Below are 24964 nucleotides of genomic sequence, written 5' to 3' on the forward strand. Positions count from 1 at the left end.
CCGAAAGGGAGGCTTCGAAATTGAAAATGTTCCTGGCCCACCGAGAACCGCAGGAACTTTTGGAATGCCACGTGAATTGGTATGTGTAGGTAGGCATCCTGGAGATCTACGGAGAGCATCCAGTCTCCCAAGTTTATGGCCTGGAGGATAGACTGCAGGCTTTCCATCCTGAACGACTCCACTTTGATGGATCTGTTGAGTTTCTTCAGGTCTAGAACCGGCCGAAAGTCCCCTGACTTCTTTTTGACGAGGAATAGTGGGGAATAGAAACCTCTGCCTCGTTGTGTTGGCGGAACCTCTGCTAGCGCTCGTTTTTGAAGCAGCTCTAGGACATAAGTTAGAAGGGATAACCTTTTCTCCCCGGGAGGAGGAATACGGGTTGGGCAGAAATGATCTCTTGGGGGTCGATTTTTGAAGGCCCATCTGTGGCCGAAACTGACGGTGGCCAGGGTCCAGGTATCGTGTATGGTTTCCGTCCAGACCAGCCTGAAACTGGAAAGCCTTGCTCCTACTGCTGCTGGCCGGACGGGCGCACCTTCAAAAAGGCTTCTGGTCACTGGGAGCGGAAGTCTTAGGCTTTTGGAATTTCATAAAAGAAGTTTGAGGGTTCTTCCAGTTCCTTCGGTACTCCTTCCCTGGTCTGTACGCTTTCGCGTCTCTATACCTTTCTGGGAGATTCCGCTTAAAAGGAGGGGGTCTCTGTTTGGGCCTCCTATCTGAGGGAATGAGCCCGGATTTTCCACCAGTTACCTTGGAGATGGCCGTATCCAACTTTGTTCCGAAAAGGTGCTCACCGTCAAACGGAATACGGCACCAATTAGACTTGGATGCTCTTCTGGCCATCACTGAGGCCAACATAGACTTTGAGGCAGACCTGATAGTGTCAACTGAGGCCTCAGCCACGAAATCACCAGCCAAGCTTAACTCTTGTAATGCCTTCACAATTCTCTCTTGGTCTGCCCCCTCTAATACCAGCTTTTCCGTGTTTGACGACCAACTCGAGATGGCCCTTCCTACTGCCGCGAGTGCTATCGCAGGCCTGCATGCACCTCCGGCCGAAAGGTAAGCCCGCTTGAGATCCGTGTCGATCTTTCGGTCAATAACGTCTCTAAACGTAACCGCATCTTCTAGCGGGAGGGTAACATGCCTGGCGAGGCGCATTAAAGATGCGTCCACTACCGGAGGGGATACCAGAGGGTTCACTTTAGGCTCCTTGAGTGGGTACAGCTTCTGGAGTCTGTTGTTCAGACTAGATTTCTTCTCTGGTCTCTGCCACTCTTCTTTGATTAAATCTTCCAGCTCATCGATGAACGGAAAGGTTTCTGGTTCCTTTTTAAGCTGAGGAAAATATTTTCTCTGCTTTGGCTGGACTTCCTGGGGTTCCTCCCATCCTATTGCCTCCTTGACCGATTTAACAAACGGTTCTATAAGGCCAAAGTCGAATCCGGCCGACACCTCCAGGCCTTCATTATCAGATAGGGAGTCTTGCTCCTTTGATGTGCTGGCCCGGGCTGGAGAGGTAATGGTGGAGAGATCCACATCTGGTATTGAGGCCTGAGGGGCTGAGTCCCCGACTTCTGAGGCTCTCTCTCTTGTGGCCTCTTCTAGGCATCTCTGACAAACCAGCTTATCCAGAAGAGCCGCTGTACCACAGATCCAGCATGCGTTCCCGGCGGGACGGGAATGGCGTGCAGGGGAGCGGTGCCTACGTGAGGACGACCTTCTGTGGCGGGATCGACCATGCCGAGAACGTGATCTGGAGCGGCTTCTTCTGCGGCTTCCTCTTGAGCGACTTCTCCTATGGTAGGAGCGGCTCCGTCTATGTCTGGAGCGACTTCTCCTGCGTGAGGACTCTCTATGTCTTGACGCAGATGTTCCTGAGGACCTGGTAGGGCTGACCAATTTAGGTAGCGTTTGAAGTGCTCTCTTTTTCAATCTTCGCTACTTACCCACTTCTTCCCCCCCTTACCTAATAGGCTGGCGGTGATCTGCTGGGGCAGCGGTCTCCATGGTGAGTAGGTTGGAAACCTGCAAGGAAAAAACAAGCAGCAATGTAGAAACTGACCCAGCCTGGACAGGAGGGGGGGGGGGAGAACCCACCTTTGTAGAGCGTTTTCCTTTGCTATGGATCGCAGAGCAGGCGTCTGTAGCGTGCAGCAACCATCAGCAGCCTCCACAGCAATGCTGTGGCTTTTAAATCTGCCGCCATTGGCGTCGGACGCCCGCGCATGCGCAGTAGCGCCGCGAGGCGCCCGGCGCCATCTTGGAGGCTGGCAAATAGCTTAGAAGCGCCCAAAGAGCCGTACTGCGCATGCGCGAGGACGCCGAGAACGCTCGGCGGTCCCCCACAGCACTGCATGGACCACAGAGCCCTGCAGAACACCCACGGTATGTCAGAGAGGGGGGGAGGGGAGAGGGGGGGAATGGAGACCGCTGCACACAATGAAGCCTGTTTAAGGCTTACTTTCTTGAGGCCATACAGATGGTTCCCTGGCCAATCCTTCAGCAAGCCTGTTTAAGGCTTTTGCGGGCTGTTGCACTTGAAGCCTGTTTAAGGCTTGTCTTCTGGCAAACAGTTTTAAGTTGAGATGAGTGCCCCTGAGACCACCAGAGTGGGGCTCCTTCCATTTAGCTCGTTTAGAGGCTGTACAAGAAGGACTTCCACCCAGGAGAGGCTAGAACCTGGCTGGGGCGAAGCGGTAAGGGGGTGCTGATCCGTGCGTCCTGACAGGTGAGGAAAAATAAGAGAATACTGGGGCAGGTGTCTACTCTCTAATTTATAGCTATGTGGTCCTATCAGGTTGTGGAGGCGGAGTCACAACCCAACGTGTATGATGCCATGATGCGACAGGAAAGTTTATTACAGAAAAAAAATAAACCTAAATTTTCAGCCCATGCACCAGATCCCCAACATATGTAATGCCAAAGCTGTTAAAGGTACAAATATTCACTACTCGAATTGCTTGTACATGGGCATTTTCCCTACACATTTAAAGAGGAGCTCCAATTACTTAAGTGAAAATTAAAAGTCAGCAGCTACAAAAACTGTAGCTGCTGAATTTTAATAAACAGCCACTCCTGTCCCAGGATCCAGCAGTGCGCTCACCCGCGCCGTTTTCTCCCTGTGTGTGGCATCTTTACTATGGGCGCTCCAGCTGTGACAGCTAGTGGTTTCACAGCCGGGTGCCCACTGTGAATGGTCCTGCAGTCTTCTAGGACCTGTCATGCGTCCCAGAAGACTTGGGGGGGGGGGAGAACCTCCACTTCCAACCGCCTAGGTGATTGAAGCAGATGTGGGAGCGGGTACCTATCAAATTCAGGTACCCGTCCCCCTCCCCCCCAAAAGCTCCATTTCACAAACAGGAGCGAGGGAGGAGGCCTTAAAGCAGAACTTCCCCTTTTGGGTGGAGCTCCACTATAATAATCAGTTTGGTCTACAGAGTTATTCTCCAGTTATTTGATTATTGACCAAATACAAACAGTGTGCCTAAAAAGAATTTCAATGTATATTGTACATACTGTTCATAATGGCACCTATTTTTAATGTTGTGATATGTACTTACGCAAGCTTCTGGAAATTTGGCCATGCTAATGCATGCTCTAAAAGGCTGCAGAGTCCCTTGTCAGTGATATTATTGTCTCTCAAGCTAAAAACAAAAAGTATTTACTGTTAGTTAACTTATTTCACAAGACAACATTTCAAGGCTCAAACATCCACTAGCTATAAATAAGTCACTTTAAATTAGATAGAGAGATCTAACGCCCCTTCCCTATCCCCATCACAGTTTTCTTATAATAAATCACTGTGCTTTATGCCAAGCACTGTGGTAATTTAATTGTAAGCTTTCATAAACAAAGCCCCCCTAACCCTGTTTTATTGAATTATATTGTAACTGTACTGTATCCAGTGTTCATTTTGGCAGCAAATTTCTGTTTAGTTTTAGTCTTAGTCTTTTGACTAGAATGCCACTTTAGTTTTAGTTGTATTTTAGTCATCTGAATTGTTTTAGTTTTAGTCGTATTTTAAGTTCACTAACATCGAATGGGTTTAGTTAAATTGTAATGCATTATTTAAGCATTTCTTTAGAATTGCCAAGCTCATTCTATACTCCTGGCGTAAAAATCGAATAACATATTATTTATGGTATTAAGGTTTGAACAATATAGTATATCTGCAACCATTAAAACAACAGTAATAAGATGTTTATTCCAAGCTCGAAAGATAATTGCACATTGGCAATCTGCAAGGCCCCCTACACTTGAAGAATGAGTTAAAGTGATGGATGCTAATGTCTGGAGAGAAAAAGTGGTATTTACAAGACGGAAGAATTTGGAGAAAATCTTAAAAATGTGGAAGCCTTGGCTAAATAAAATAGGATGCCCACCATAATGGGAATAGAGACTATACTCAAAGAGAAGGGGGAGAGGGTTGAGAAGAGAGGGGTGTAGAGAGGATGAGGGAGGGGGATAAGTGGGAGAGTAGAGAGAATTAAAACCTACACATTGTACTTAAACTAACACTAAAAGGAATAATGTGCACGGAGTGGAATGTTCAAAATGCACCTGTGGGAGGGGGGGGGTGTGTGGGTTGGGTATAAAGGTTAATAGGCACCAATAGAGGGTACGGAATGGGGCTAAGGGGACCACATAGAATTATTATTTTTTATTTTTGACCGCACGTGGAACACTGTACCCCCTTCCGGTCCCTTCTTTCACAGTAGAATGTGCAAAATAGAAGGGCGTATAATTATGCATGGATAGCTACCCAACTTGGTAAGGGGATTAGGTGAGATATTTATGGTTGATAAAATTGATCACGAATTACAAGAGCCTTTTGAGAGGCGATGTATTTGTATGTACCTGTATTTATGAAAAAGCATAAAAATAAAAGAGTTAAAAAAAAAAAAGAGAAAAAAAAAAAAAGGTTTGAACATGCACTACAGAGATAGATTTAGCAATTGCAATATATAACATCTTTATACATAAAACCTAGTTTCATAAACAAAAATATTGTATTTTAACAAGCAGAAGTACAACTTGAAAGTATATAAAAAAAACTGTAAACTCTATTGACTGTAATGTCATTGCACATATTACCGGAATATATTACCAACATGACATATATCAAGAAAAAAAAATAAGAAAAGCCTTTTTTCTTTTCTATTTTTTTTCTTTTAGCAGCTTAGTAGATGCCCCCTACATATTCTTATGTGGTAGTACAGTGTTAATTTTGATGTCAACTTTCAATTTAGTTTTAGTTATAGTCTTCTGACTAAAATGGCATTTTAGTTTTAGTCGTATTTTAGTCATCTCAGTTTTTTTAGTTTTAGTCTTATTTTAGTCAACTAAAATAGTATTCATTTAGTCGACAAAAATATTTTATATCTGGGGCCCCCCAGATGATGTCCAAGGATAAGAAACGCGTTGGTTAGGACCCCACTGCCGCCATTTTTTACTCATACAGCGCTGTTTTATCCATTCAACATGTGAGTTTATTTCTTTTTAATACATTTGTTATATTTTTTATGGAATTACACTATGTGGCCTTTTCTGTTCCTTTCCATTTAAACCCAACCGTTATGCAATTGGGACATCACTCCTGAGGGACACACCGGTTTATGGATCATTGCAGGTCCTCCTTGCAACTCCCATAGAATTACATTGGCTGTTTTACAACACAAGCTTGTTTGACCCATTGAATGTACGTTCCTTTGGGTTCAAACGTTCCGGTAAGCCTCCCTATTGTTGGTGGTGGTGCTTTTTATCACTTCAAGATTTTACGTGCACACTGTCACGATCCACGTATGAAGTATGGGACTCATAACACTCCATTCAAATTTTTTTGATTCTGTTTTTTCATTTTGATGATGCATTTGTCCTCATTGTACATGTGATGTTGATATTTCACTTTTTCATATTAGCGCTACACTTTTCCATTTTTCGTGTAATTTCACATATGCCCATAGCATGTTTGAGTAATATATTATTTAGTGACAACTTTGTGCAAAAAAAAAAAATTTGTCTTTTTCCCCCAACTTGTGTCAAAATATAAAATATTCCATGGACTCGACATGCCTCTCAGCAAATAGCTTGGGGTGTCTACTTTCCAAAATGGGGAAAATGGGGTCATTTGGGGGGGGGGGTTTGAATTGTCCAGGCATTTTATGTACAACATTTAGAAGCTTATGTCACACATCACCCACTCTTCTAACCACTTGAAGACAAAGCCCTTTCTGACACTTTTTGTTTACATGAAAAAATATTTTTTTTCGCAAGAAAATTACTTTGAACCCCCAAACATTATATATTTTTTAAAGCAAAGGCCCTACAGATTAAAATGGTGGGTGTTTCATTTTTTTTTTTCACACAGTATTTGCGCAGAATTTTTTTTTTTTTGGGGAAAAAACCCACTTTTTAAATTTGAATGCACTAAAACACATTATATTGCCCACACGTTTGATGAAATAAAAAAGATGATCTTAGGCAGAGTACATGGATACCAAACACGACATGCTTTAAAATTGCGCACAAACGCGCAGCAGCAACAAACTACATACATTTTTAAAAGCCTTTACAGGTTACCACTTTAGATTTACAGAGGAGGTCTACTGCTAAAATGACTGCCCTCAATCTGACCTTTGCAGTGATACCCCACATGCATGGTGCAATTGCTGTTTACATTTAACGCCAGACCGAAGCTTTGCATTTGCCTTTGCGCGAGAGCAGGGGGGACAGGGGTGTTTTTTTTTTTTTTAATTATTTTTTTTGCTTTTTTATCTTATTTTTAAACTGTTCCTTTCATTTTTTTTTAGCATTTTTATTGTTATCTCAGGGAATGTAAATATCTACTATGATAGCAATAGGTAGTGACAGGTACTCTTTTTTGCAAAAATTGGGGTCTATTGGACCCTAGATCTCTCCTCTGCCCTCAAACCATGTGACCACACCAAGATCGGTGTGATAAAATGGTTTCCCAATGGCGCTGTTTACATACTGTGAAATCTAAGTCATGAAATGCTTGTAGCTTCCGGTTTCTTAGGCCATAGAGATGATTGGAGCCATTATGGTCTCTGATCAGCTCTATGGTCAGCTGGCGGAACCACCGGCTGCATTCTCAGGTTCCCTGTTGGGACAGGAGAGCCAGAGAAAACCATGGACCATGGGACATTCCCTCCTACTGTTTGTAAACGCAGTCTAGAGGCTAATTAGCTGCTAGGATTGCTTTTACATGAAAGCCGACATGAGAGCCTGTGGGCTGAACAAAAAAAAGAGATTGATCAGTGGGTATTCCCACCATTAGAATACCTCCCTTCATCCACCCACTTCTAATGATGGGCATACATGCACCATTTTGTTTTTAACTGTGGTGGTGAATTCACCTCCTACAGCGCTGGAGTCACGGCTTTATCTATCGTGGGAGCAAACGCTGTTGCTGTCAAGATAAATAAATCTGCGCTGCAGCTGAATGGCGTACCTGCTAAGCAAATGATGGTTAACAATAAAACAAACATTACAGTATAACATACCATACCAGCAAAGTAAATACAATAAAACATAGTAAAAATAAAACGAAGAGAGAACAACAGATATAGAACAATAGTGAGCGAACAGTAGAGTGGAAAGTAGAGAGCGAACATAAGAGAGAGAACAATAGAGAGAGAGAGAGAGAAGAAAAATACAACCACAACTATTTTTGGCTTTTTTTTGTGTGTGTGTGTTTTTGTGTGTGTGTGTGTCTATGACTGTGTGGTGCTGTACCCTACGCTAATACTCAACTAGTGTGTGATAGCGTTCGAAACAGTCACCAATGCAAAGACCAGGTTGGTCAGGACAGGAGGGACAATAAAATCCGTGCTTTCTACAGACACAACATCTTCTTTGGGGTATTCTTTGGGTAGGGGCACCAGAGAGGACATGCGGAAAATGCCTCTCATGCAGCCGGATTACTGCATTTGCGTTGGGAAGTTTGTCCAGAGCACCACCTGGAAACAGGAGGGCTCTGATGATCTCTTCCTGGAATTTAAGGAAGGATCCAGTTCGTCCTGAAGCTCTGTATAGCACATGAGCATTCAGCAAAGCCAATTGAAATAAGTATACAGACACTTTTTTATACCAGCGTCTGGCCTTATGGGCAATTAGGTAAGGCGCCAACAACTGGTCATTGAGGTCCACCCCTCCCATATTGAGGTTATATTCGTGGACACAGAGGGGTTTCTCCACAAGTCGCCGCAGCAATTTGGACAGTCGTGTCTGCGTGAAGGGATGAAAGAACAAAGACATTTTTGTTATCTCTCCACTTCACAGCAAGCAAATTATTACATCTCAGGCAGGCTCATCCCCAGCCTAAGATGGGAATCTACAAGCCGCTGTGGTAAGCCCCGGTGATTAGATCGCATGGTGCCACATGCGCCAATTTGATGATCAAACAAGTGACTAAAAAGTGGCACGCTTGTGTAATAATTGTACACTTACAAGTGGTACCCCTTTCCGAATAAGAGTGACACCAAGTCCCACACAATCTTACCAGCGCTCCCTATGTAGTCAGGGCAGTTCTCTGGCTCTACGGAACTATCTCTTACCTCGCAAACCATAAAACTACATGTATAGCCTGTGGCCCTGTCACAGAGCTTATACAACTTGACCCCGTATCTGGCATGCTTGCTGGGAAGATACTGTTTGAATGACAAGCGGACAGAAAACTTAATCAGGGACTCAACGCAGACAACATGGGGGGGTAAACAAGGCTGCAAAACGTTGCTTGAAGTGGTTTACGAGGGGCTGAATTTTGTAGAGTCGATCAAATTCAGGGTCACCCCGAGGACGACTGAGTTCATTGTTGTTGAAATGCATGAACCGCAAGATCTGCTTGTATCGTGTCCTGGTCATGGAGGCAGAGAACACGGGCATATGGTGAATTGGGTCAGTGGACCAATATGACCGCAACTCACTCTTTTTAGTTACAGTACCTGACCGCGAGATTGTGTTTCCAGCGTGATACCATCGCGCCGGTTCTCGGCGACAGGGTACTGTGCATGTCGCGCTGGCTCACTCATCGCGAAAGGAAAACTTTGTTTTCCTTTCGCGATGAATGACAGGCAGTGCTGACAGCTGTCTGGTATGAATCCTGTAGGAGAACGCCGCGGCAAATTTTAAATGAAAAAACCGGCGTGGGTTCCCCCCAGGGGCATACCAGGGCCTTAGGTCTGGTATGGATTGTAAGGGGAACCCCCTACGCTGAAAAATCGGCATGGGAGTCCCCCCAAAATCCATACCAGACCCTTATCCGAGCACGCAGCCCGGCCGGTCAGGAAAGGGGGTAGGGACGAGCGCCCCCCCTCCTGAGCCGTACCAGGCCGCATGCCCTCAACATGGGGGGTGGGTGCCTTGGGGGAGGGGGGCGCCCTGCGGGCCCCCCCACCCCAAAGCACCTTGTCCCCATGTTGATGAGGACAAGGGCCTCTTCCCGACAACCCTGGCCGTTGGTTGTCGGGGTCTGTGGGCGGGGGGCTTATCGGAATCCGGGAGCCCCCTTTAATAAGGGGGCTCCCAGATCCCGGCCCCCCACTACGTGCGAATGAGTATGGGGTACATGGTACCCCTACCCATTCACCTAGGGAAAAGTGTCAATAAAAAAAAACACAGTACACAGGTTTTAAGAGTAATTTATTAGGCAGCTCCGGGGTCTTCTTCCGACTTCGGGGGGTCTCCTTCCGACTTCTCCCGGTGTTCGGCCTCTTCTCCCGGTGTTCTGCCTCTTCTCCCGGGCCCCGTCGCTATCTTCTTCCAGCTCTTTTGCCAGCGAGGGGCCCGGTCTGCTGCCGCTGTCTTGTCGCCGCTGTCTTGTCGCCGCTGTCTTGCTGCCGCTGTCTCGCTGCCACTGTCTCGTCGCTTCTTCTCTTCTTCTGATGTTAACACGACGCTCTCTCCGGCTGGAATGCTTTGTGCGAGCTGCGGAGCCATTTATATAGGCGGTAACCCCCCCCCTTGTGACGTCATGGTCCCAGCATGCACAGGGACTCTGGGGTCATGCCCCCTTATGACGCCAGAGTCCCTGCGCATGCTGGGACCATGACGTCACAAGGGGGCGGGGTCACCGCCTATATAAATGGCTCCGCAGCTCACTCAAAGCATTCCAGCCAGATAGAGCATCGTGTCAACATCGGAAGAAGAGAAGAAGCGACGAGACAGCGGCGACAAGACAGCGGCGACAAGACAGCGGCAGCAGACCGGGCCCCTCGCTGGCAAAAGAGCTGGCAGAAGATAACGGCGGGGCCCAGGAGAAGAGGCCGAACACCGGGAGAAGTCATAAGGAGACCCCCCGAAGTCGGAAGAAGACCCCAGAGCTGCCTAATAAATTACTCTTAAAACCTGTGTACTGTGTTTTTTTTTTATTGACACTTTTCCCTAGGTGAATGGGGTACCATGTACCCCATACTCATTCACACAGGGTGGGGGGCCGGGATCTGGGGGCCCCCTTATTAAAGGGGGCTCCCGGATTCCAATAAGCCCCCCGCCCGCAGACCCCGACAACCAACGGCCAGGGTTGTCGAGAAGAGGCCCTTGTCCTCATCAACATGGGGACAAGGTGCTTTGGGGTGGCGGGGCCCGCAGGGCGCCCCCCCTCCCCCAAGGTACCCACCCCCCCATGTTGAGGGCATGCGGCCTGGTACGGATCAGGAGGGGGGGGCGCTTGCTCGTCCCCACCCCCTTTCCTGACCAGCCGGGCTGCGTGCTCGGATAAGGGTCTGGTATGGATTTTGGGGGGACCCCCACGCTGATTTTTCAGCGTAGGGGGTTCCCCTTACAATCCATACCAGACCTAAGGGCCTGGTATGCCCCTGGGGGGGAACCCACGCCATTTTTTTCATTTAAAATTTGTTGCAGCGTTCCCCCACAGGATTCATACCAGACAGCTGTCAGCACTGCCTGTCATTCATCGCGAAAGGAAAACAAAGTTTTCCTTTCCTGATGAGTGAGCCATCTCGGCGCTGGCTCCTGCGACGGGGCTCGCAGGTGTCAAATCTCGCCGAGAAATGCAGCGAGATTGACACAATATCACGGTCACCTACTGTATGCCCATGAGGAGGGAAAGGCCCAGGTAGGTCTTAAGTGTGGAGACCATAATTGGTCTCCAATCTCTGGCAAGGGTCAGCTGGGGATTAGCGGCGATGAATTGACCAGCATATAAGTTGCTTTGGTCCCCAATAGATCTATAGAGGTATATAGGTGAAAAACAGTGAATAAAAATCAAGTGACGTAAAATCGACTGTTTCCACCTGAATTTCGGGTTGGCCAGTGAATGGGGGAAGTACGGGTGCTGCAGAAGTGGTGAGTTCCCAATTAAGATTGGCGAATGCAGCAGAAAGAGGACTATGGGCTTGACGGGCCTGTCTTTGTCTTCTTGGTGGCAGCGGGACAGTGCTGGATGTACGACCAGGATGTACTAGGCCGCTGGTGCTTGCCAGTTCACCAGAAGGAATAGCGGTGCTAGTACTGGCTCTCTGCTCCATACGAGGGACCTGCAGTTCTTGCACCTCAACGACAGCAGAAGAAGATGGAGGCCTGGTACTCCGTCGTCAGAGCTATCTGTCAGGGTGCCGCTGTCGTCTACAGGTTCATATTCTGAGCCTGAATTTGACAGATAAGTGACTTCCTCTTCACTATCTGTCATGCTCAGAAACGTGTAGGCCTCTTCACTACTGTACCTGCAATTTGTCATTTTGCTAAAATTTACTGGTACAGTAGTGAGACTCACAGGTAAAAAAGCTCCTGACTGTTAGCGACTGATTCAAACGCTACCAAGAAAACTGTTAGCGTTCGCAGGGATCAGGCCTGACTCTGCGAACGCTGCAGTTATGTGTGTTGTGTTTTGTAAGTGACAGTGATCGATCGATACTGCACTTGAGTGGGCTAAACGCAGGTGCTAACAGGTATCTGGGCTGATCCCGCTAACACTGCGTGTTTGGGAATCCTAAACTGCCAGGGACACTAGTATAGATCTGATCAGATCAGATATTGATCCATTCAGACACTATACTACGAAGGGAGGGGTATGGTGCATGCGTGGGTGTACTGGCACTGATCTGACGCTGATCTGACGCTGCCTGGGGCGATGCAGACCCTATCTGACGCTAAAACCTAACTTTGATCACCAACCGGGTGATCAGGGGGTTAAACCTTTATTGGGTAAAATACAGCGGGTGCCCTGACGCTAAAAAAAAAAATCTAGCTAAACTGCGTCACCCGTGACACTTATACTGTGATCACAGGTGACAGGGGGTAATCAAGGGGTTAAACCTTTATTGGGGGGGATTAGGGGGGGTCCCTAAACCTATCTGAGCCTAATACTAATTACCCTAACACAGATTAGTGTCACTAATGAAACTAGTACACCGATAAAAAAAAAATCTGATTGCTGTACTGGGTGACACAGTGACAGGTGGTGAAGGGGTTAATTGGGGGGGTGATCGTGGGGGTGAATTGTGTGCCTACGTGTTCTGTATTTGCGATTATGCTCTTAAATGTACACTATACATGGTACATGATATAACACTGAATAATAAAATAAAAAACACATTGAACTAAAAATAGATTTATAGACAAACAGACTTACTATAGAGCATGGCAGATATGAAGACAGGGAATCAACTGCTCAATTCCAGTGTCACCAACAGAGTTGTGGTCCAACTGTATACCGACTGGGTTTTTTAAATGCTTTAGTACATAGGCCAATGCTGTGCATTCAGCAGGACCAATGCCACAGTAGGTAATTTTCAAATGATCAACTGCAAAACCCTGTACAGCTTTCTGAGCCAAAGTGATATCCTGCATTTCATAAAGACACTTTATAAGCCAGATAAACTCAGGCATGGCATGCATGGCTTTTTTCTCATCTGGCAATGCTGGTGGTATTGACTTAAAGTGTTTCTGGATTGCCTTAGCCAAACATTTTTTGACAGTTTTACATTTCTTGGCCAGTTTTTCTGGGTGCCATGAGTCAACCATCAAATTGTTCAGTACAGCAGAAAAGAGCCCAGCTACAAATGTTGCTGTAATTTTAAGATTTCTAATCTCTATGTTCTGTAACATCATTTTGGTTTGTCTTTGAAAAACAGGTTGTAGACATGGTATAGGAAGTCTTTGCATAATAGAGTTATTTGTTTTCCTTCTATTCCACTTATATAGTTGGCATAATATAGAGGAGTCCATTTCATCACTCATTACAATGTACAGAGCAGCAAAGAAGCACTGAAATGTGATATGGAGGAACTCGTAGTACTGCGAAGAAGTTTGTCCTAAAAAGTTTTTGGAGATAACAAGGAAACCTAAAGAGAGATCTTCTTTTGTTATTTCTGCTTTGACAATCTCCTGAGGAGAAAATACATACAAACCTTCATGGAGACCACTGAGTGCTATCTTACCAAGGCGTTTGACAGAATTAGTTCTTTCTGAAAGTATATTTTGTGTTCGCTTTAAATTTGTTGAAGCATGTAGGAGAAAGTGTTTTAGAGTTAGCATGTACATATCGGTCATAGTCTGTGGACTTCTGTAGTCACAGTTAATAAGTTCCTTATGACACTTTGAAATAATCCAACAGAAGACTGGAATATGGCACAGCCCAGTAAGGGATGAACTGCTTTTTACCAAACTAATGATACCACTGGATATGTCTGGGTTGTTGTGATGTTTCTTTATAAATGTCTCAATGCCTTCCTCTGAAAATCCCCTCAAGTTGATTTCTTTCTTGATGTATTTCCGTAATGCCACAGTTACAGCATCAGGCCTGCTTGTAACAACTTTCATGCAGTCCTTCATTAGGTTTCCTTCAATAAGATTAAAAACAACACTTTCAATGCTTGTAGGTTCTAAGGGAGAACAGTGCCTATTATCCTCAGTGAAAGAAAACTTTAACTCATCAAATCCATCAAACATTATGAGGACTTGACTGGGATGATCCATGATGAATTCAAATATTTCTTCCTGATGTCGGTCAGGCCAGCAACACTGTTCAAAAAGAAGAGCTTTGAGACAAATTGGCTTTGTAATACAACACAACCTTCTACAACTAAAGGGGAAGACGAAGCAGAAATTTTGAAAAGCTTGTCCACGTGCCCAGAGATGTTGAATGTGTTGAAGCAATGAACTTTTGCCAGTGCCTGCATCCCCAAGTATTATGATGGTGTCAGCATTTTCATTTATAATTCCCTGGTCACTAAAAATGTTTTGAAGGTCCAGGTTGCTCTGAGATCCATCACCATGATCTAACATGTGTTTAGTTCTTGATAGTTCCAAAATACTTTCTGTATAGACATCTTGCAGACACATGTTTTCTGTTCCATCGTAGGTGCTAAGAAACCTTGTTTGAGCACATATGATATTCTTCAATTTTTTGTGAAATGACAGACACTCTAAAAGAGAAATAACCAAATAAAATAAACTACAAGGTCTGGGAAAAATATGTTTTTAATTATTTTTTAATTGTACTTGCTACTAGCAGTTAGTCACATTCAAGTGTCACATTGTTTTTCTAAGATGCTAAATGATGCTAAAAGATGCAAGCCGATGAGACCCTGAGACGGCCGATCCCCATCCCTCCACAGCTCAGCTCTCCAGTGAGCGCAGGGGGGCAGAGCAGAGAGCTGCTGACTGACGGTCAGCAGCTCTCTGCTCGGGGAGCCGTGAGAAAACGTGTCATCGGAGGTGTTCGATTGGTTGGTTCTCCGTGCAGAGGCAGCAGGGGACAGATGCAGCATCGGACCAATGCTGCATCCACCTAGGTAAGTATGATTCTGGAAGAAAAAATACTTCTCTTTTAAGAGTCCACTTCTAATTCTGCTTTGTGGGAGTTCTCCCTGGCAACTCCCCTCCCTCCATCATTAGTCTTTCACAGTTGCACAGTTGTACAATCTCCTCTCCTGTACTGAAATTGCTTCTGATTTTACTACACCCTGGGAGCTTCTCGTCATGTGCATTAGAAGCTACAGCAAGTAAGATGGGCTTGCCTTCGTTCCTGGCTGGAGTATATCCAGTATTATCTAGAGCTTTCCTCCAGAGTCTAACTATTCCTGGCCTGCTCCTTTCATTCTTTGGATTTCAGTTCTTTCAATTACATATATGGGCTGCTTAGTGAAGTCCACTACTCCAAAGTGACATCCACCTATTAAGGCGCATATGTCAAACACAAGGCACGCTGACCTAATCCAGCCTACCAGGCCTTGTCATGTGGACCTCGCACCCAGTTTTGAAGCTGTAACATGGCGGAACTCTATTACGCCACCTCTTGCGCTCACCCTCTGCTCCTGCTCCCCGCTGTCATTTGTAAACACAGAAGGCTTCTGTGTTTACAAGGCACAGCTTTGCTTTCAGCAGCTAACAAATTCCTGCATGCACTTTCGGCGAGGTGTGGCGGGTACAGATCTCCAGAATCTGAGAGAGAATTATCTCCCTGCAAGATAAGACAGAGCCTCCTACACAGGGAGGTACTAGAACTGGACCAGGTAGGAGTGAGAAATGCGAGGAAGCTTGGGAGGGTAATTGGGGTTGGAGATGCACACTGTGCCTAGTGCACCCTTAAACTGTTCACTCTGTACAGAGCACACCCCTGAACTCTGCACTCTGTACATAACGCACCCTTGAACCCTGCACTCACTCTGTATGTAACGCACCCCTGAACCCTGCACTCTGTGCACAGCACAACCCTGGACTCTGCATTCTGTGCATAGGGCTCCACTGGAACTGTTCACTCTGTACAGAGCATACCCCTGAACTCTGCACTCTGTATGTAGCGCACTTCTGAACACTGCAATCTGTACATAGCACACCCCTAAACCCTGCACTCTGTGTATAGCACACCCCTGGACTCTGCAATCTTTGCATAGCGCACCTCTGAACTCTGCACTCTGTGCATAGCTCACCCCTGAACTCTGCACTCTGTGCATAGCCCACCCCGAACTCTGCACTCTGTACATAATGCACTCCTGAACAATGCACTCTATATGTAGCACACGCCTAAACCCTGGACTCTGCATTCTGTGCATAGGGCACTGCTGGAACTGCACTCTAAACATAGTGCACCCCTGAATTCTGCACTCTGTATGCAATGCACTCCTGAACTCTGCACTCTGTGCGTAGCGCACTCCTGAACTCTGCAATCTGTACATAGCATACTCCTGAAATTGGTTGTAAGGTCTCATGTTTTTTTTACCTTAAAGCATTGAATGCATTAAGATGAAAAACCTTCTTTGCTATAGCTGCCCCCAGAGCCCCCCTTTTTATTACCTGAACCCATGCATTCCAGCAATGTACACGAGCCCAGTGGCTCCAGCCACTGTCTCTGTCCTCATTGGATAGATTGATAAAAGCAGGAGCCACTGGCTCCTGCTGCTGTCAATCAAATCCAGTGACACGAGAGCGCGGGGGGGGGGGAGACCTGCTGTCAGGTGCTCGCATGGAAAGTGGCTCTTTTTGGGGGCACCCGATGCCAGGGGTGCCAAGAGGGCACCCCAGAAGTGGAGGATCTGGGCCGCTCTGTGCAAAACCCTTGCACGGAGCAGGTAAGTATAACATGTTTGTTATTTTTAATGAAAAATATGCGAACCTTTACAACCACTTGAACATAGCACACCCCTGAACTCTGCACTCTGTGCATGGCACACCCCTAAGCTCTGCACTCTGTGCATAGGGCACTGCTGGAACTGCACTCTGTACATAGCGCACCCCTGAACTCTGTACGTAATGCACTCCTGAACTCTGCACTCCTTATGTAGCGCAAGCCCTGAACTCTGCACTCTGTACGTAGCAAACAAACAAAATATTTCCCAGCACACTTCCATGTGCACCTGTGCATAGGGCACCGCTCGAACTGCACTCTGTAGATAGTGCACTCCTGAATTCTGCACTCTGTACATAATGCACACCTGAACTCTGCACCCTGTACATAATGCACACCTGAACTCTGCACTCTGTACATAACACGCTTCTGAACTCTTCACTCTGTATGTAGCACACTCCTGAACTCTTCACTCTGTACGTAGCACACTCCTGAACTCTTCACTCTGTACGTAGCACACTCCTGAACTCTGCGCTCTGTACATAGCACACTCCTGAACTCTGTGCTCTATACAAAGCACACTCCTGAACTCTGCACTCTGTACGTAGTACACTCCTGAACTCTGCACTCTGTACGTAGCACACTCCTGAACTCTGTACTCTGTACATAGCACACTCCTGAACTCTGCACTCTGTACATAGCACACTCCTGAACTCTGTACGTAATGAACTCATGTACTCTGCACTCTGTATTTAGTGCACCCCTGAATTATGCAATCTGTACGTAGCAAACAAACAAAAGATTTCCCAGCATGCTTCCATGTGCACCTTGCTGCAAAGGCCAGTTAGAGGTTGGGATGATTGTCACTTGTTTGTACAATCTGTACAATCCTGAACTCTGCACCTTGTATGTAGCGCACTCCTGAACTATGCACTCTGTATGTAGCATACTCCTGAATTCTGCACCCTGTACGTAAAGCACTTCAGATACAATCGGTCCTTTGAGGCCAACCATACTGCTGATGCGGCCTGCAATGAAATTGAGTTCGACACCCCTGGCATTTTGATATTGGCATAATTTCACTCCAAGAGCCAGCCCACTGCTTGCATCAGGCATAAGGGCTTTTCAGAGGAGTACTGTTGCAGAGTGCTGTGATGTTTTCAGAGAGCTATGCACAGTGCCCTGCTGACTTTTCCCTCCAGGTATTATCTGCTGCATTGCATAGAAAAAAAAGAGAATGTAAGGGAATTCCTGTAGATTGTCAGGCTTAGAGACATGTGCATGGTATTGCCCATAGAACTGTGACCAGGCGCGTGAACTTGGATGTCGACTCTGCAGCGCATCCACAGTCTCTGTTGGTGCCAGATGGCCTATTTAAAAGGATCCTCTTATCCAATGTCAGTGCTAAATGGTCTTAAGCTGTATCCCAGCTATGTCCTGCTAAAGTCCTGTATATGTCTTCCATTGTTGACCTGGCTTGCCTTTGACCCTGATCTTGGATTCTGACCTTTCTGCTGTTTATCTGTTACTGACCTCGGGTCTGCTTATGACTTTGATCCTGGCTATGATTCTGTACCTCACTACCTGCCCACTGCTGACCTCGGCTACATATATGACCAGGGCAGCCATCAGAAATTTTGGGGCCCCCTACACAGCTTTAGGCCTGGGGCCCCCCCGGGCTAAACCACCAACATTCCCGGCCTGCCCACTGGTCGCTCCACTGCATCCACCCACTGGCCATCCCACCTAATCTTTTAGTGCACCCAATTTTATAACAGTCAGGTCCATAAATATTGAGACATCGACACAATTCTAATCTTTTGGGCTCTATACACCACCACAATGGATTTGAAATGAAACAAACAAGATGTGCTTTAACTGCAGACTTTCAGCTTTAATTTGAGGGTATTTACATCCAAATCAGGTGAACGGTGTAGGAATTACAACAGTTTGTATATGTGCCTCCTACTTTTTAAGGGACCAAAAGTAATGGGACAGATTAACTGCAATCAATTACAGACTGAAGTCTGTAACACACAGACATCACCAGATGCTGAGTTTCATCCCTGGTGCTGCTCTGCCAGGCCTCTACTGCAACTGTCCACAGTTCCAGCTTGTTCTTGGGGCATTATCCCTTCAGTTTTGTCTTCAGCAAGTGAAATGCATGCTCAATTGGATTCAGGTTAGGTGATTGACTTGGCCATTGCATATCATTCCACTTCTTTCCCTTAAAAAACTCTTTGGTTCCTTTCGCAGTATGCTTCGGGTCATTGTCCATCTGCACTGTGAAGCGCCGTCCAATGAGTTCTGAAGCATTTTGCTGAATATGAGCAGATAATATTGCCCAAAACACTTCAGAATTCATCCTGCTGCTTTTGTCAGCAGTCACATCATCAATAAAAACAAGAGAACCAGTTCCATTGGCAGCCATACATGCCCACGCCATGACACTACCACCCCCACACCATGCTTCACTGATGAGGTGGTATGCTTTGGATCATGAGCAGTTCCTTTCCTTCCATACTCTTCTCTTCCCATCACTCTGGTACAAGTTGATCTTGGTCTCATCTGTCCATAGGATGTTGTTCCAGAACTGTGAAGGCTTTTTTAGATGTTGTTTGGCAAACTCTAATCTGGCCTTCCTCTTCTTGAGGCTCACCAATGGTTTACATCTTGTGGTGAACCCTCTGTATTCACTCTGGTGAAGTCTTCTCTTGATTGTTGACTTTGACACACATACACCTACGTCCCGGAGAGTGTTCTTGATCTGGCCAACTGTTGTGAAGGGTGTTTTCTTCACCGGGGAAAGAATTCTTTGGTCCTCCACCACAGTTGTTTTCCATGGTCTTCCAGGTCTTTTGGTGTTGCTGAGCTCACCAGTGCGTTCTTTCTTTTTAAGGATTTTCCAAACAGTTGATTTGGCCACACCTAATGTTTTTGCTATCTCTCTGATGGGTTTGTTTTGTTTTTTCAGCCTAATGATGGCTTGCTTCGCTGATAGTGACAGCTCTTTGGATCTCATATTGAGAGTTGACAGCAACAGATTCCAAATGCAAATAGCACACTTGAAATGAACTCTGGACCTTTTATCTGCTCCTTATAAATGGGATAATGAGGGAATAACACACACCTGGCCATGGAACAACTGAGCAGCCAATTGTCCCATTACTTTTGGTCCCTTAAAAAGTGGGAGGCACATTTACAAACTGTTGTAATTCCTACACCGTTCACCTGATTTGGATGTAAATACACTCAAATTAAAGCTGAAGGTCTGCAGTTAAAGCACATCTTGTTCGTTTCATTTCAAATCCATTGTGGTGGTGTATAGAGCCAAAAAGATTAGAATTGTGTTGATGTCCCAATATTTATGGACCTGACTGGATAACACTCTTACAACTTAATATATGAAAATGAAAAATGTATTCCAAGTCATCAGTGCTTTCAAGATTTAACAGTAAGGAATTATATTTTGGTCAAAAAATATGAAGCCTGCCACGATGACATTTCACCTCTCCTTCCTTTACATGCCCATTTCACAGTGAAATGGGCATGTAAAAGAAAGGTGGGATGAAATGGGCATGTAAAGAAAAAGGGGGTGTGGGTAAAATTTTCACCCTGCTTTTCTTTACTTGCCCATTTCATTCCCCCCTCCGTCCTTATGGCCATTTCATTCCAATCCAGCAGAGACGTCCCCATATATCCAGCAAAGAGACAGCTGAACACAGAAAAGAGACATTCCCATATATACAGCAAAGAGACATCCCAATCCAGCAGATACAGTGCCTTAAAAAAGTATTCATACCCCTTGAAATTTTCCACATTTTGTCATGTTACAACCAAAAACATAAATGTATTTTATTGGGATTTTATGTTATAGACCAACACAAAATGGCACATAATTGTGAAGTGGAAGGAAAATGATAGATGGTTTTCAACAATCTTTGCAAATAAATATGTGAAAAGTGTGGCGTGACTTTGTATTCAGCCTCCCTGAGTCAATACTCTGAACCACCTTTCGCTGCCATTACAGCTGCAAGTCTTTTTGGGTATGTCTCTACCAGCTTTGCACATCTAGAGAGTGACATTTTTGCCCATTCTTCTTTGTAAAATAGCACAAGCTCTGTCAGATTGGATGGAGAGCGTCTGTGAACAGAAATTTTCAAGTCTTGTCACAGATTCTTAATTGGATTTAGGTCTGGACTTTGACTGGGCCATTCTAACACATGAATATGCTTTGATCTAAACCATTCCATTATAGCTCTGGCTGTATGTTTAGGGTCATCGTCCTGTTGGAAGGTAAACCTCTGCCCCAGTCTCAAGTCTTTTGCAGACTCTAATGCCCCGTACACAGGAGCGGAAATTCTGCCAGCAAAAGTCCGATGTGAGCTTTTGGTTGGAAATTCCGACCGTGTGTATGCTCCATCGGACTTTTGCTGGCGGAATTTTCGCCAGCAAAAGATTGAGAGCAGGTTCTCTATTTTTACATCGGAAAAAGTTCCTATCTGAAATTCCGTTCGTCTGTATGCAATTCCGACGTGCAAAAAACCACGCATGCTCGGAAGCATTGAATTTCATTTTCTCAGCTCGTCGTAGTGTTGTACTTCACAGCGTTCTTGACAGTCGAAAGTTCAGAGAACTTTTGTGTGAAGTGTGTACGCAAGCCAAGCTTGAGCGGAATTCCGTCGGAAAAACCATCCAAGATTTTTCCGAAGGAAATTACGCTCGTGTGTACAGGGCATAACAGGTTTTCTACTAAGATTGTCCTGTATTTGGCTCCATCCATTTTCCCATTAACTATGATCAGCTTCCCTGTCTCTGCTGAAGAAAAGCATCTCCACAACATGGTGCTGCCACCACCATGTTTCACAGTGGGGATGGTGTGTTCAGGGTGATGTGCAGTATTAGTTTTCCACCACACATAGCGTTTTGCTTTTAGGCCAAAAATTTCAATTTTTGTCTCAGCTGACCAGAGCACCTTTTTCCACCTGTTTGCTCTGTCCCCCACATGGCTTCTTGCAAATTGCAAACAGAACTTCTTATTGCTTTCTTTCAACAATGGCTTTCTTCTTCCCACTCTTCCATAAAGGCCAGATTTGTGGAGTGCACGACTAATAGTTGTCCTGTGGACAGATTCTCCCACCTGAGCTGTAGATCTCTGCAGCTCCTCCAGAGTTACCATAGGCCTCTTGGCTGCTTCTCTGTCAGTTTAGGTGGACAGCCATGTTCAAAGCTTGGGGGATATTTTTTCATAACCTAACCCTGCTTTATACTTCTCCACAACTTTATCCCTGACCTGTCTGGTGTCCTTGGACTTCATGATGCGGTTTGTTCACTAAGGTTCTCCAACAAACCTCTGAGGGCTTCACAGAACAGCTGTATTTATACTGGGATTAAATTACACACAGATGGACTATATTTACTAACTGGTGACTTCTAAAGGGATTTGGTTCCACTAGATTTTAGTTAGGGGTATCAGCGTAAAGGGGACAGAATACGAATGCATGCCACACTTTTCAAATTCTTATTTGTAAAAAAATTTGAAAGCCATTTATAATTTTCCTTTCACTTCACAATTATGTGCCACTTTGTGTTGATCCATCACGTAAAATCCCAATAAAATACATTTACATATTTGGTTGTAACATGACAAAATGTGTAAAATTTCAAGGGGTATGAATACTTTTTCAAGGCACTGTACACATGTTCAGCAAAGAGATATCCTAAACCAGCAAAAAGACATCCCCATACAGCAAATAGACATCTCCATATATTCCATAAAGAGACATCCCAATCCAGCAAAGAGACATCCCCATATATTCAGCAAACACATCCTAATCCAGCAAAGAGACAGCCCAATCCAGAAAAGAGTCATCTCCATATACTCAGCAAAGCAACACCCAAAGAGACAGCCAATCCAGCAAAAAAGACATCCCTTTATATTGATCAAAGATACAACCCAATCCAGCAAAGTGACATATAGTCAGCAAAGAGACATCCCCATATATCCAGCAAAGAGACAGCCCAATCCAGCAAAGTTACATATAGTCAGCAAAGAGATATCCCCATATTGCAAAGAGACAGCCCAATCCAGCAAAGAAACATCCCCAAGTAGCATAGAGACATCCTCATATATTCAGCAAAGAGACAGACCTACCCAACAATGAGACATCCCCATATAGGAAAGAGACAGCTCAATTTAGCAGAGGCAATCACAGCACAGGCCCACATCCACATTTACCCCTCAGCATCTATATAATGCCTGTCTGCAGGAATGTCAGCTCAGCTTATTGGTATAGGAATTGTGCAGCAGCAATGTAGCACCTACACATTCAATGGGCAGGCCACTCCTCGAAAATCTCCCCCTTCTTCTTCACCGCCACCAACCAACTAAGCTCCAATCCTGGCTGTCAGAGATGACAAATGCGGCCCTTTCCTCTTAGAGCTTCTCTTCCCTTCCCTCAGTTTGACGGGCCCCCTACTTGTATATGGGCTGTCCTCGCCTGATAGCGGCCCTGCATATAACCACACTCTTGACTTTGTTTCAGTGCTATGTTACTACCACTGCCTGCCCTGGCTGTCATCTGCATCTGCTCCAACCATCACAGTGGGTTCCTGCTACAAGCCTATTGGGAGCTCTGACAAGCCACGCTTCCTGAACTTGCACCGCACGCGGAGTTCCTCTTTGACTCAGGTTTGTCAATCCTGCAGGTCTTCTGTTCCCGACCCAATGTCCTGCCAGTCTGAACTGAAGATACCAGAGAGGCCAACCTCATCATCCCAGGCTCCTATCAAGGAACATGACAGAGAACCAGTGATGACAGCAGTGGGTCTAATATAAGGTATGTAATGAAAACAAAAAGATTTTATTTAAAATTTTCATTAGCAAGTTGATGAAGAAGGAATAGAGAAACCATGCTTACTTTCGTCACAAGTGAAGGAATAATCTTTTTTGCCCCTGTGACGACATCACAAGGGCCAACAAGGTCTTTATCTGTTGGAGGCAGGATCCCAGGGGCACCCTGTGTCCCCTCCTCAAGAAGTAGGGAACCCACTGGATCACATGGCTAGCACTAGGGATGAGCCAAACACCCCCCGGTTCAGTTTGCAGCAGAACATGCGAACAGGCAAAAAATTTGTGCGAACACTTGAACACCGTTTAAGTCTATGGGACACCAATGTGAAAAATCAAAAGTGTTCATTTTAAAGGCTTATATGCAAGTTATTGCCATAAAAAGTGTTTGGGGGCCTGGGTACTGCCCCAGGGGACATGTATCAATGCAAAAAAAAGTTTTAAAGCGTCCGTATTTTCAGGAGCAGTGATTTTAATAATGTTTAAAGTGAAACAATAACAATTAAATATTCCTTTAAATATCATGCCTGGGGGGGTCTCCTTAGTTTGCCTGTAAATTAGTGCTATGCCACAGCAAAATGAAATTTCTAAAGGAAAAAATGTCACTTAAAACTGCTCGTGGCTGTAATGTATTGTCGGATCCCGGCAAGGTCTGGTATGGATTTTAAGGGGAACCCCCGCACCAAAATTTAAAAAAAAAATAGCGTGGGGGTCCCCCCCAAATTCCATACCAGACCCTTATCTGAGCACGCAACCTGGAAGGCTGCAGGAAAAAGGGAGGACAAGAGAGCTCCCCCCCCTTGAACCATACCAGGCCACATGCCCTCAACATGGGGAGAGTGCTTCGGGGTCCCCCCAAAATGCCTTGTCTCCATGTTGATGGGGACAAGGGCCTCTTCCTCACAACCCCTGCCTATTGGTTTGGGGGTCTGCGAGCTGGGGGCTTATCAGAATCTGGAAGCCCCCTTTAACAAGGGGGCCCCCAGATCCCGCTCCCCCCATGTGAATTGGTATCGGGTACATTGTACCCCTACCCATTCACAAAAAATTGTCAAAAAACTGTCAAAGTGTAAAAATGACAGGAGACAGTTTTGGACAAGTCCTTTATAAAAAAAAAGTGTCCCGCTATGTCCATTCACCTTTAATCACAGAAAAGGTTCCATAGAAAACACAGTGTTTTTGCTTTGACAGCTCTTATGTAGCTGAGGGTGGGGCCACTCGGTGACGTAACCGAGAGCATTGTCTCAACATCGGAAGAAGAACAGAGGGAGAAGGCAGTGGAGAAGACCCAGCATAAGATCGAGAAGATAGCAGAGAAGACCCAGCAGAGGCAAAAGACAGCGGACAGAGGGAGAAGAACTGGAGAGGGCTAGAAGACATCAACGGAGAGCATAGAAGAACCGGCAGAGGCAGAAGACATCAGTGGAGGAGGCAGAAGAGCTGGAGAGGGGAGAAGAGATCGGAAGAGACGACGAAGCTGCCTTAATAAATTACTTTAAAAACACGTTTAATGTGTTTTATTTTTGATATTTTTTTTTTTGGTGAGTGGGTGGGGTATTCATTCA

General features: G+C 45.5%; 1 protein-coding gene across 5 annotated transcripts in view; it reads right to left on the minus strand.

Annotated features, from left to right (window-relative positions):
- Positions 1 to 24964, minus strand: part of NOD2 (nucleotide binding oligomerization domain containing 2) — a 235854-nt gene that overhangs the window by 39786 nt on the left and 171104 nt on the right. For all 5 annotated transcript variants that reach the window (XM_073604985.1, XM_073604984.1, XM_073604982.1 and 2 more), the window contains 2 exons: positions 12614 to 14408; positions 3564 to 3647 (listed from right to left, as the gene is read on the minus strand). In XM_073604985.1, the coding sequence (XP_073461086.1) occupies positions 3564 to 3647; positions 12614 to 14408 (1879 nt within the window). The remainder of the gene's footprint in view (positions 1 to 3563; positions 3648 to 12613; positions 14409 to 24964) is intronic.

The sequence above is a fragment of the Aquarana catesbeiana genome, linkage group LG11 (genome assembly GCF_042186555.1).
Source record: "Aquarana catesbeiana isolate 2022-GZ linkage group LG11, ASM4218655v1, whole genome shotgun sequence".
Classification (NCBI taxonomy): domain Eukaryota; kingdom Metazoa; phylum Chordata; class Amphibia; order Anura; family Ranidae; genus Aquarana; species Aquarana catesbeiana.